Source organism: Oncorhynchus clarkii, unplaced genomic scaffold (genome assembly GCF_045791955.1).
Source record: "Oncorhynchus clarkii lewisi isolate Uvic-CL-2024 unplaced genomic scaffold, UVic_Ocla_1.0 unplaced_contig_5576_pilon_pilon, whole genome shotgun sequence".
Taxonomy (NCBI): Eukaryota; Metazoa; Chordata; class Actinopteri; order Salmoniformes; family Salmonidae; genus Oncorhynchus; species Oncorhynchus clarkii.
The window spans coordinates 82498-96540 of NW_027258173.1; the positions used below are offsets into that span (position 1 = coordinate 82498).

Below are 14043 nucleotides of genomic sequence, written 5' to 3' on the forward strand. Positions count from 1 at the left end.
CTCCAACTGCGAGCCAGGCCTAATCACCCAACACCAGTGCTAATCACCCCTCACTAACGCTCTTGTGGCTGAATGGAAGCAAGTCCCCGCAGCAATGTTCCAACAACTAGTGGAAAGCCTTCCCAGAAGAGTGGAGGCTATTATGGCAGCAAAGGGGGGAACAGCTCCTTGTTAATGCCCATGATTTTGGAATGGGATGTTGGATGAGCAGGTGTCCACATACTTATGGTCATGTAGTGTACGTACATGAAAGCAGGGAAAAGTGACATTGCATCAGGATAGATAATAATAAGGTATTTGAGGTAGATATGTACATGAAGGCAGGGTAAATACATGAAGGCAGGGTAAAGTGACTATGCGTCAGGATAGATAATAATAAGGTATTTGAGGTAGATATGTACAGTGGGGCAAAAAAGTATTTAGTTATCCACCAATTGTGCAAGTTCTCCCACTTAAAAAGATGAGAGAGGCCTGTAATTTTCATCATAGGTACACTTCAACTATGACAGACAAAATGAGAAAAAAAATCCAGAAAATCACATTGTAACAACGAACCGTAACAAAGAGATATAACATGCTACTTAAATATGATTACAACGATTACCAGCTGCCTCTAATTGGGAATCATACCAAACACCAACATAGAAAAACTAAACTAGAACCCACCATAGAAAATAATAACTAGAAAACCCCCCAGTCATGCCCTGACTTACTCTACCATAGAAAATAAGGGCTCTCTATGGTCAGGACGTGACAATGAATTTGTACTATAATAATTTAACAATGTGCATGTTATTGCCTTGGATTGAATTAGAACAAATCATGATGTAAATAAATGTAAGCTTGGAGACTTAACTTTTTTAAATGGTTGTTTTTGAGGTGGGACTGCAATTGTGGTTGCCTAGCACTTTCAAGAGCGTTGGGTCAGTAAAAGGTCGCTGCTTCAAATCCCTGAGCTGGCAAGGTGGAAAAATCTGCCGTTCTTCACTTAAGCAATGCAGTTAACCCCCAACAACAACAACTGCTCCCCGAGCGCCGATGACATTGACATTGATTAAGGCAGCCTCCCGCACCTCTCTGAATCAAAGGGATTGTGTTAAATGCGTTCAACTTTTCAGTTGAATGCATTCAGTTGTGCAAATGACTAGGTATCCCTTTCATTTCCATTCCCATTTTGCATCACTTCTGAAGAATCACCCATTTGGCCATATATAGATTTTCCCGCTCTCTCTTCAGGCTGGTATGATCCGGACAGACTCAGATGAGTACTTCATTGAGCCATTGGAGAGAGGGACTCAGGAACATGAGGACCAGGGCAGAGTCCATGTTGTCTACAGGAGATCTGCTGTTCTACAGGCCCCCTCTGACATCTCACTGGACTACCAACTGGAAGGTAAGCTGTGTGTATGCTTGTGTGTGATATATATATATATATATATATATATACTACCATTCAAAAGTTTGGGTTCACTTAGCAATTTTCATGTTTTTGAAAGAAAAGCAAATGTTTTGTCCATTAAAATAACATCAAATTGATCAGAAATACAGTGTAGACATTGTTAATGTTGTAAATGACTATTGTAGCTGGAAACGGCTGATTTTTTTCAAATGTAATATCTACATAGGCGTACAGAGGCCCATTATCAGCAACCATCTCTCCTGTGTTCCAATGGCGTGTTGTATTAACTTATCCAAGTTTATAATTTTAAAATTTGAATTAATCATTAGAAAACCCTTTTGCAATTATGTTTGCACAGCTGAAAACTGTTTTCCTGATTAAGGAAGCAATACAACTGGCCTTCTTTAGACCAGTTGAGTATCTGGAGCAACAGCATTTGTGGGTTCAATTACAGGCTCAAAATGGCCAGAAACAAAGTACTTTCATCTGAAACTCGTCAATCTATTCTTGTTCTGAGAAATGAAGGCTATTACATGTGAGAAATTGCCAAGAAACTGAAGATCTCGTACAACGTTGTGTACTATTCCCTTCACAGAACAGCGCAAACTCGTTCTATCCAGAATAGAAAAAGGAGTGGGAGGCCCCGGTGCACAACTGAGAAAGAGGACAAGTACATTAGTGTCTAGTTTGAGAAACAGACGCCTCACAAGTCCGCAACTGGCAGCTTCATTAAATAGTACCCGCAAAACACCAGTCTCAATGTCAACAGTGAAAAGGCAACTCCGGGATGCTGGCCTTCTAGGCAGAGTTGCAAAGAAAAAAACATACCTCAGACTGGCCAATAAAAAGAAAATATTAAGATGGGGAAAATAACACACTTGACAGAGATGGCTTTTTTCTCTCGCATGGAATAGCCTTCATTTCTCAGAACAAGAATAGACTGACGGGTTTCAGAAGTAGTTCTTTGTTTCTGGCCTTTTTGAGCCTGTAATCGAACCCAGAAATGCTGATGTTCCTGATACTCATCTATTCTAAAAAAAAGGGCCAGTTTTATTGCTTCTTTAAGGACAACAGTTTTCAGCTGTGCTAACATAATTGCAAAAGGGTTTTCTAATGATCAATTAGCCTCGGATTAGCTAACACAACGTGCCATTGGAACACAGGAGTGATGGTTGCTGATAATGGGCCTCTGTACATCTATGTAGTTATTCCATAAAAAATCTGCCGTTTCCAGCTACAATAGTCATTTACAACATTAACAATGTCTACACTGTATTTCTGATCACTTTGATGTTATTTTAATGGACAAAAAATGTGCTTTTCTTTCAAAAACAAGGACATTTCTAAGTGACCCCAAACCTTTGAACGGTAGTGCGTGTATGTACAGTATATTGTATAATTTAGCAGACACTTTTAACCAAAGTGACTTACATTCTTGCCCCATCATTTTTTACGTGTGGATGGTGCCGGGAATTGAACCGGTAATTGAACCCACTATCCTGGCATATCAGGTGTGTGGTGTGTGGTGTGTGTTTGTTTGTGTAAAACTACAGATTAATAGTTAATGAAGCACCCAGAGTAGTCTGCATCACTCACCTGACATCTGCTGATGTTATAATGAGTCTGTTAGAGGTATGGTAGAAGTCTGTCATGTAGGTGGTTGTGAGTGGTTAGCCAGCCTACTATTCCATGTAGGTTCTCGTGAGTGGTTAGCCAGCCTACTGTTCCATGTAGATGGTCGTGAGTGGTTAGCCAGCCTACTGTTCCATGTAGATGGATGTGAGTGGTTAGCCAGCCTACTACTCCATGTAGATGGATGTGAGTGGTTAGCCAGCCTACTACTTCATGTAGATGGATGTGAGTGGTTAGCCAGCCTACTGTTCCATGTAGATGGATGTGAATGGTTAGCCAGCCTACTACTCCATGTAGATGGATGTGAGTGGTTAGCCAGCCTACTACTCCATGTAGATGGATGTGAGTGGTTAGCCAGCCTACTGTTCCATGTAGATGAATGTGAAAGGTTAGCCAGCCTACTATTCCATGTAGATGGATGAGTGGTTAGTGAGTGTTTAGTCAGATTACTAATCAAATCAAACTTTATTTGTCACATGCGCCGACTTTGCGTAGACTTTACCGTGAAATGCTTACTTACAAGCCCTTAATCAACAGTGCAGTTAAAAAAATAAAAAGTTAAAAAGACTAAAATAAAAAGTAATAATATAAACTAACACAATAAGAATAACAATAATGAGGCTATATACAGGGGGCACTGGTACCGAGTCAGTGTGCGGGGGTACAGGTTAGTTGAGGTAATTTTGCACACCAATATCAAAAAAAAAAATCACATTTATTTATATAGCCCTTCGTACATCAGCTGATATCTCAAAGTGCTGTACAGAAACCCAGCCTAAAACCCCAAACAGCAAGCAATGCAGGTGTAGAAGCACGGTGGCTAGGAAAAACTCCCTAGAAAGGCCAAAACCTAGGAAGAAACCTAGAGAGGAACCAGGCTATGTGGGTGGCCAGTCCTCTTCTGGCTGTGCCGGGTGGAGATTATAACAAAACATGGTCAAGATGTTCAAATGTTCATAAATGACCAGCATGGTCGAATAATAATAAGGCAGAACAGTTGAAACTGGAGCAGCAGCACAGTCAGGTGGACTGGGGACAGCAAGGAGTCATCATGTCAGGTATTCCTGGGGCATGGTCCTAGGGCTCAGGTCCTCCGAGAGAGAGAAAGAAAGAGAGAATTAGAGAGAGCATATGTGGGGTGGCCAGTCCTCTTCTGGCTGTGCCGGGTGGAGATTATAACAAAACATGGTCAAGATGTTCAAATGTTCATAAATGATCCAGCATGGTCAAATAATATTAAGGCAGAACAGTTGAAACTGGAGCAGCAGCACAGCCAGGTGGACTGGGGACAGCAAGGAGTCATCATGTCAGGTAGTCCTGGGGCATGGTCCTAGGGCTCAGGTCCTCCGAGAGAGAGAAAGAGAGAAGGAGAGAATTAGAGAACGCACACCTAGATTCACACAGGACACCGAATAGGACAGGAGAAGTACTCCAGATATAACAAACTGACCCTAGCGCCCCGACACATAAACTACTACTGCAGCATAAATACTGGAGGCTGAGACAGGAGGGGTCAGGAGACACTGTCTCTACCTGTACATGACCATCTGATCATTTATCACTCCAGTGTTAATCTGCAAAATTGTAATTATTCACCTACCTCCTCATGCCTTTTGCACACAATGTATATAGACTCCTTTTTTCTACTGTATTATTGACTTGTTAATTGTTTACTCCATGTGTAACTCTGTGTTGTCTGTTCACACTGCTATGCTTTATCTTGGCCAGGTCGCAGTTGTAAATGAGAACTTGTTCTCAACTAGCCTACCTGGTTAAATAAAGGTGAAAAAAAATAAAAAAAATAGGTGGGGGTGAAGTGACTATGCATAGATACTAAACAGCGAGTAGCAGCAGTGTACAAAAGGGAGGGGAGGGGTGTCAATGTAAATTGTCTGGCGGCAATTTAATTAATTGTTCAGTAGTCTTATGGCTTGGGGGGGTCTCCTGAGGGGAAAAGGTTTTGTCATGCCCTCTTCACGACTGTCTTGGTATGTTTGGACCATGATATTTCATTGGTGGTGTGGACACCAAGGAACTTGAAACTCTCGAACCGCTCCACTACAGCTCCGTCAATGTTAATGGGGGCCTGTTCGGCTCACCTTTTCCTGTAGTCCACGATCAGCTCCTTTGTCTTGCTCACATTGAGGGAGAGGTTGTTGTCCTGGCACCACACTGCCAGTTCTCTGACCTCCTGAGGCCGTGTCATCGTTGTTGGTGATCAGGCCTACCACTGTTGTGTTGTCAGCAAACTTATTGATGGTGTTGGAGTCGTGTTTGGCCACGCAGTCATGGGTGAACAGAATACAGGAGGGGACTATGTACCTACCCCTGAGGGGCCCCCGTGTTAAGGATCAGCGTGGCAGACGTGTTGTTGCCCACTCTTACCACCTGGGGTCTGCCCGTCAGGAAGTCCAGGATACAGTTGCAGAGGGAAGTGTTTAGTCCCAGAGTCCCTAGCTTAGTGATGAGATTCGTGGGCACTATGGTGTTGAACACAGAGCTATAGTCAAAAAACAGCATTCTCACATTGGTGTTCCTTTTGTCTAGGTGAGAAAAGGCAGTGTGGAGTGCGATTGAGATTGCGTTATCTGTGTATCTGTCTGGGCGGTATGCGAATTGGAGTGTGTGTCCGGGGCATCCGGAAGGATGCTGTCGACGTGAGCCATGACCAGCCTTTCAAAGCACTTCATGGCTACCGACGTGAGTGCCACGGGGCGGTAAACATATAAGCAGGTGACCTTCGCTTCCTTAGGCACAGGGACTATGGTGGTCTGCTTGAAACATGTAGGTATTACAGACTCAGTCAGGGAGAGGTTGAAAATGTCAGTGAAGACACTTGCCAGTTGGTCAGCGCATGATTTGAGTACACGTCCTGGTAATCCATCTGGCCCAGCGGCTTTGTGAATGTTGACCTGTTTAAAGGTTTTGTTCACATCGGCTAACGAGAATGTTATCACACATACATCCAGAACAGCTGGTGCTCTCGTGAATGCTTCAGTGTTGCTTGCCTCAAAGTGAGCATAAAAGGCATTTAGTTCATCTGGTATGCTCGCGTCAATGTGCAGCTCACATCTGGGTTTCCCTTTGTAGTCCGTAATAGTTTTCAAAGCCCTGTCACATCCGACGAGTGTCAGAGCCAGTGTAGTAGGATTCAATCTTAATCGTGTATTGATGCTTTGCTTGTTTGATGGTTCGTCTGAGTGCATAATGGGATTTCTTATAAGCGTCCGGATTAGTCTCTCACTCCTTGAAAGCGGCAAATCTAGCCTTTAGCTCGATGCAGATGTTGCTTGTAATCCATGGCTTCTGGTTGGGATATGTACAGTACGTACAGTCACTGTGGGGACGACGTTGTCAATGCACTTATTGATGAAGTCGATGACTGAGGTGGTGTACTCTTCAATGCCATGTATGAATCCCGGAACATATTCCAGTCTGTGCTAGCAAAACAGTCCTGTAGTGTAGCATCCGCGTCATCTGACCACTTCTGTATTGAGCGAGTCACTGGTACTTCCTGCTTTAGTTTTTGCTTGTAAGCAGGAATAGAATTATGGTCAGATTTGTCAAATGGAGGGCGGGGGAGAGCTTTGTATGCATCTCTGTGTGTGGAATAAAGGTGGTCTAGGATTTTTTTTTTCTCTGGTTGCATATGTGACATGCTGGTAAAATTTCGTAAAACAGATTTAAGTGTGGCTGCATTAAAGTCCTCGGCCACTAGGAGCGCCGCTTCTTGGTGAGCATTTTCTTGTTTGCTTATGGCCTTATAGAGTTGGTTGAGAGCGGTCTTAGTGCCAGCATAGTTTTGTGGTGGTAAATAGACGGCTATGAATATTATAGATGAGAACTCTCTTGGTCGATAGTGTGGTCTACAGCTTATCATAATTCCATGTAGATTGGTGTAAGTGGTTTGCCAGTCTACTATTCCATGTAGGTGGGTTAGTAGTTAACCAGCCTACTATTCTATGTAGGTGGGTTAGTGGTTAGCCAGCCTACTATTCTATGTAGGTGGGTTAGTGGTTAAATCAAATCAAATCAAATCAAATGTATTTATATAGCCCTTCGTACATCAGCTGATATCTCAAAGTGCTGTACAGAAACCCAGCCTAAAACCCCAAACAGCAAGCAATGCAGGTGTAGAAGCAGCCTCCTATTCCATGTAGGTGGGTGTGAGTGGTTAATCAGCCTACTATTCCATGGATGTGAGTGGTTAACCAGCCTACTATTCCATGTAGATTGGTGTGAGTGGTTAACCAGCCTACTATTCCATGTAGATTGGTGTGAGTGGTTAGCCAGCCTACTATTCCATGTAGATGGATATGAGTGGTTAACCAGCCTACTATTCCATGGATGTGAGTGGTTAACCAGCCTACTATTCCATGTAGATTGGTGTGAGTGGTTAACCAGCATACTATTCCATGTAGATTGGTGTGAGTGGTTAGCCAGCCTACTATTCCATGTAGATGGATGTGAGTGGTTAACCAGCCTACTATTCCATGTAGATTGGTGTGAGTGGTTAACCAGCCTACTATTCCATGTAGATTGGTGTGAGTGGTTAGCCAGCCTACTATTCCATGTAGATGGATGTGAGTGGTTAACCAGCCTACTATTCCATGGATGTGAGTGGTTAACCAGCCTACTATTCCATGTAGATTGGTGTGAGTGGTTAACCAGCATACTATTCCATGTAGATTGGTGTGAGTGGTTAGCCAGCCTACTATTCCATGTAGATGGATATGAGTGGTTAACCAGCCTACTATTCCATGGATGTGAGTGGTTAACCAGCCTACTATTCCATGTAGATTGGTGTGAGTGGTTAACCAGCATACTATTCCATGTAGATTGGTGTGAGTGGTTAGCCAGCCTACTATTCCATGTAGATGGATGTGAGTGGTTAACCAGCCTACTATTCCATGTAGATTGGTGTGAGTGGTTAACCAGCCTACTATTCCATGTAGATTGGTGTGAGTGGTTAGCCAGCCTACTATTCCATGTAGATGGATGTGAGTGGTTAACCAGCCTACTATTCCATGGATGTGAGTGGTTAACCAGCCTACTATTCCATGTAGATTGGTGTGAGTGGTTAACCAGCATACTATTCCATGTAGATTGGTGTGAGTGGTTAGCCAGCCTACTATTCCATGTAGATGGATGTGAGTGGTTAACCAGCCTACTATTCCATGTAGATTGGTGTGAGTGGTTAACCAGCCTACTATTCCATGTAGATTGGTGTGAGTGGTTAACCAGCCTACTATTCCATGTAGATTGGTGTGAGTGGTTAGCCAGCCTACTATTCCATGTAGATGGATGTGAGTGGTTAACCAGCCTACTATTCCATGTAGATTGGTGTGAGTGGTTAACCAGCCTACTATTCCATGTAGATTGGTGTGAGTGGTTAGCCAGCCTACTATTCCATGTAGATGGATGTCAGTGGTTAACCAGCCTACTATTCCATGAATGTGAGTGGTTAACCAGCCTACTATTCCATGGATGTGAGTGGTTAACCAGTCTACTATTCCATGTAGATTGGTGTGAGTGGTTAACCAGTCTACTATTCCATGTAGATTGGTGTGAGTGGTTAACCAGCCTACTATTCCATGTAGATGGATGTGAGTGGTTAACCAGCCTACTATTCCATGGATGTGAGTGGTTAACCAGCCTACTATTCCATGTAGATTGGTGTGAGTGGTTAACCAGCCTACTATTCCATGTAGATGGATGTGAGTGGTTAGCCAGCCTACTATTCCATGTAGATGGATGTCAGTGGTTAACCAGCCTACTCTTCCATGGATGTGAGTGGTTAACCAGTCTACTATTCCATGTAGATGGATGTGAGTGGTTAACCAGTCTACTATTCCATGGATGTGAGTGGTTAACCAGCCTACTATTCCATGGATGTGAGTGGTTAACCAGCCTACTATTCCATGGATGTGAGTGGTTAGCCAGCCTACTTTCCTATGTAGGTGGATGTGAGTGGTTAGCCAGCCTACTATTCTATGTAGATTGGTGTTAGTGGTTAGGTATCCTACTATTCCATGTAGATTGGTGTGAGTGGTTTCATGATGTTGGGGTAGGTTGATGATAAATACATAAATACCACCCCCCCCCCACCCCCTGTTTCTCTCTCTACTCTATAGAGTTGACTCTTGAAAAGCCCTTTGTTAAAATAGAGATTCTGGGAACATCAAAAGGTGGGAAACGGAACCATATTTCGGTAATCCAACCATTAAAAATATGCGCTTGTACTTAAAAAAAAATGTTTGCCCCCTTTTTCATGGTATCCAATTATTAGTAGCTACTATCTTGTCTCATCGCTACAACTCCCGTACGGGCTCGGGAGAGATGAAGGTCGAAAGTCATGCATCCTCCAATACACAACCCAACCAAGCCGCACTGCTTCTTAACACAGCGCGCATCCAACCTGGAAGCCAGCCGTACCAATGTGTCGGCGAAAACACCATGCACCTGGCAACCTTGGTTAGCGTGCACTGCGCCTGGCCCGCCACAGGAGTCGCTGGAGTCAAGGATATCCCTACCGGCCAACCCCTCCCTAACGACGCTAGGCCAATTGTGCGTCGCCAGGGCGCACCCAGAGTCCCAGAGTCTCCCGGGAGGCCCTTGCTTTTGTACTTAATGAATATGATGTCAGATCAGTTGGCGTCTGAGACATTATTACTGATGATAGGACGACATTATTGGTATCTTGTAAAGTCTACACATTCTAGTTATCAGATTCACATGGAATTGTTGTGCAATTTAAATGTTTAAATATGAAACTATTTGTGAAAAGATTAAATGTAATTTTAGCTTCTAAATGAGATTGGTTTTCATGAGTGAACTATGCTCATCTTAGTGGCCCTGCCCATGTGAACAGACACTGGTTGTAAACTATAAAACACGGCCCTCTCTCCCAACCCTATATAAGCCCCTTTACGAAAATGTAACACCCTGTTCCAAGGGCGTGAGGATTTGCGGTCCCCACGTTAAAAAGGACAAGGTCACCTACAGAACTAAGCCAACATCAGCGTGGGTGAACGACAAGAACCAAAATAATTTAGCATCGAATTTCAACGTGAAGATGACGATCCACACGCCAAAAATATGAATTTCGACTACCAGACAGAATTTGCATGACCTAAAAGTATGGCAACTTGGTATGAACATTGAACTCTTATTCACTAAAAAGTGATACCTCCTAGCCGTTGCGTTAGCGCAGCCACTTTAGACGTGGGCTAGGAGAGGACGGACAGAGTATCTGTTCTACCACACGACGACATTACTACCAAGTGTCCGTTCTACCACCAGAATTCTTTAAAGGACAACCCGGCCTTCCATCTACGACCAACTGATCAAAGCGCAGCTCAGAGTAAATATTTATTGCATTTTCCTTTTCCAAATGGGCGGTTATTTAGAACGATAGAGTAGCTGCCTACGGCCCGATAGAGACACAATCTTTTTTTGTTCCTCAGTCTTCCCGCTCTTTCATTCAAAACCCAACCCCCTTTCTTTGTGTAACCAGCCGTCATATCTGTTCCGTCCGCCAGGGACGTTTTCTTTATGACATAATTTGTAATCAATGTGTGATCCATTCTGTGTAGATGTAATTCTGTGTGATTATTTAGTAAATAAATAATTAAACCAAATTTTGTATTGCTGATTCAACTTGTTAGCCAGGGTTCGTGAAGATAACCAAGGATTTACAACTTTCAAATGAGACTAAATAAGGTGACAATTAAATATTGACTGCTATTGAGGTAAAATATTACCAGGTCTTTAAGAGTTTATTCGGAAGATAACAGCTCTATAAACATTATTTTGTGGTGCCCCGACTTTCTAGTTAATTACATTAGCTTAATCAGGTAATATTATTTACAGAGAAATTATTTTATAGAATAGCATGTCATATCACTTAATCCGACATAGCCAAAGACACGACAGTGATTAGGTATCCTACAATTCCATGTTGATGGTTGTGAGTGGTTAGCCAGCCTACTTTTCCATGTAGGCAGGTGTGAGTGGGTTGCTAGACTACCGTTCCATGTAGATGGTTGTCAGTGTTTTGACGGCCTACTATTCCATCTGGTGGGTGTGAGTGGTTAGCGAGTCTACTTTTCCATTTTATTTTTTTTCACCTTTATTTAACCAGGTAGGCTAGTTGAGAACAAGTTCTCATTTGCAACGGTGACCTGGCCAAGATAAAGCAAAGCTGTTCGACACATAAAACAGCACAGAGTTACACATGGAATAAACAAACATACAATCAATAATACAGTAGAAGAATCTATATACAGCATGTGCAAATGAGGTAGGATAAGAGAGGTAAGGCAATAAATAGGCCATGGTGGCAAAGTAATTACAATATAGCAATTAAACACTGGAATGGTAGGCTGTGCAGAAGCTGAATGTGCAAGTTGAGATACTGGGGTGCAACGGAGCAAGATAAATAAATAAATAAATACAGTATGGGGATGAGGTAGATTGGATGGCCTATTTACAGATGAGCTGTACACCTGTGTACAGGTGCAGTGATCTGTCAGCTGCTCTGACAGCTGGTGCTTAAAGCTAGTGAGAGAGGTAAGAGTCTCCAGCGTCAGAGATTTTTGCAGTTCGTTCCAGTCATTGGCAGCAGAGAACTGGAAGGAGAGGTGGCCAAAGGAATAATTGTAACACCCTGATCCAAGGACGTGAGGATTTGCGGTTATGGGTGCTATGGGTGGGTGCTGCTATGTTGACCAGTGAGCTGAGATAAGGCGGGGCTTTACCTAGCAGAGACTTGTAGATGACCTGGAGCCAGTGGGTTTGGTGACAACGAGATCATACAGGTCGCAGTGGTGGGTAGTATATGGGGCTTTGGTGACAAAACAGATGGCACTGTGATAGACTGCATCCAATTTGCTGAGTAGAGTGTTGGAGACTATTTTGTAGATGACATCGCCGAAGTCGAGGATCGGTAAGATAGTCCGTTTTACGAGGGAATGTTTGGAGGCATGAGTGAAGGAGGCTTAGTTGCGAAATAGGAAGCTGATTCTAGATTTAATTTTGGATTGGAGATGCTTAATGTGAGTCTGGAAGGAGAGTTTACAGTCTAACCAGACACCTAGGTATTTGTAGTTGTCCACATAAGTCAGAACCGTCCAGAGTAGTGATGCTAGACGGGCGGACAGGTGCGGGCAGCGATCAGTTGAAGAGCATGCATTTAGTTTTACTTGTATTTAAGAGCAATTGGAGCCCACGGAAGGAGAGATTTATGGCATTGAAGCTCATCTGGAGGTTAGTTAACAGTGTCCAACGAAGGGACAGAAGTATACAGAATGGTGTCGTCTGCGTAGAGGTTGGATCAGAGAAACACCAGCAGTGAGAGCGACATCATTGATACTAATTCCATGTTGATGGGTGTGGGTTAGTGAGTGGTTAGTCAGTTTACACTTCCTTGTTGATGGGTGTGGGTTAGTGAGTGGTTAGTCAGTTTACACTTCCATGTTGATGGGTGTGGGTTAGTGAGTGGTTAGTCAGTTTACACTTCCATGTTGATGGGTGTGGGTTAGTGAGTGGTTAGTCAGTTTACACTTCCATGTTGATGGGTGTGGGTTAGTGATTCGTTAGCCAGCCTACTATTCCATGTAGATGGAATACTACCAAACATCATATTGTCACAACAGCTATCGATCCCCACTCTGTTCCCTCGTCTCAGTGCTCCTTACTGCCAACAACATATTTACACAACAGCTAGGGATCACCACTCTGTTTCCTCGTCCCAGGACTCAATACTCCCATCAATATATTGTCACAACAGCTAGGGATCACCACTCTGTTTCCTCGTCCCTGGACTCAATACTCCCATCAATATATTGTCACAACAGCTAGGGATCACCACTCTGTTTCCTTGTCCCAGGACTCAATACTCCCATCAATATATTGTCACAACAGCTAGGGATCACCACTCTGTTTCCTCGTCCCAGGACTCAATACTCCCATCAATATATTGTCACAACAGCTAGGGATCACCACTCTGTTTCCTCGTCCCTGGACTCAATACTCCCATCAATATATTGTCACAACAGCTAGGGATCACCACTCTGTTTCCTCGTCCCAGGACTCAATACTCCCATCAATCTATTTACACAACAGCTAGGGATCACCACTCTCAAATCAAATCAAATCAAATCAAATCAAATTTTATTTGTCACATACACATGGTTAGCAGATGTTAATGCGAGTGTAGCGAAATGCTTGTGCTTCTAGTTCCGACAATGCAGTAATAACAAGTAATCTAACTAACAATTCCAAAACTACTGTCTTGTACACAGTGTAAGGGGATAAAGAATATGTACATAAGGATATATGAATGAGTGATGGTACAGAGCAGCATAGGCAAGATACAGTAGATTGTATCGAGTACAGTATATACATATGAGATGAGTATGTAAACAAAGTGGCATAGTTAAAGTGGCTAGTGATACATGTATTACATAAGGATACCGTCGATGATATAGAGTACAGTATATACGTATGCGTATGAGATGAATAATGTAGGGTAAGTAACATTTATATAAGGTAGCATTGTTTAAAGTGGCTAGTGATATATTTACATCATTTCCCATCAATTCCCATTATTAAAGTGGCTGGAGTTGAGTCAGTGTCAGTGTGTTGGCAGCAGCCACTCAGTGTTAGTGGTGGCTGTTTAACAGTCTGATGGCCTTGAGATAGAAGCTGTTTTTCAGTCTCTCGGTCCCAGCTTTGATGCACCTGTACTGACCTCGCCTTCTGGATGATAGCGGGGTGAACAGGCAGTGGCTCGGGTGGTTGATGTCCTTGATGATCTTTATGGCCTTCCTGTGACATCGGGTGGTGTAGGTGTCCTGGAGGGCAGGTAGTTTGCCCCCGGTGATGCGTTGTGCAGACCTCACTACCCTCTGGAGAGCCTTACGGTTGAGGGCGGTGCAGTTGCCATACCAGGCGGTGATACAGCCCGCCAGGATGCTCTCGATTGTGCATCTGTAGAAGTTTGTGAGTGC

General features: G+C 43.3%; 1 protein-coding gene across 1 annotated transcript in view; it reads left to right on the forward strand.

Annotated features, from left to right (window-relative positions):
* Positions 1-5731, forward strand: part of LOC139395904 (A disintegrin and metalloproteinase with thrombospondin motifs 3-like) — a gene marked incomplete at both ends in the record, with an annotated part of 38997 nt that extends 33266 nt beyond the window's left edge. The window contains 2 exons of the mRNA XM_071143215.1: positions 1237-1393; positions 5579-5731. Coding sequence (XP_070999316.1) covers positions 1237-1393; positions 5579-5731 — 310 coding nt within the window. The remainder of the gene's footprint in view (positions 1-1236; positions 1394-5578) is intronic.
* Positions 5732-14043: the final 8312 nt, after the last annotated feature.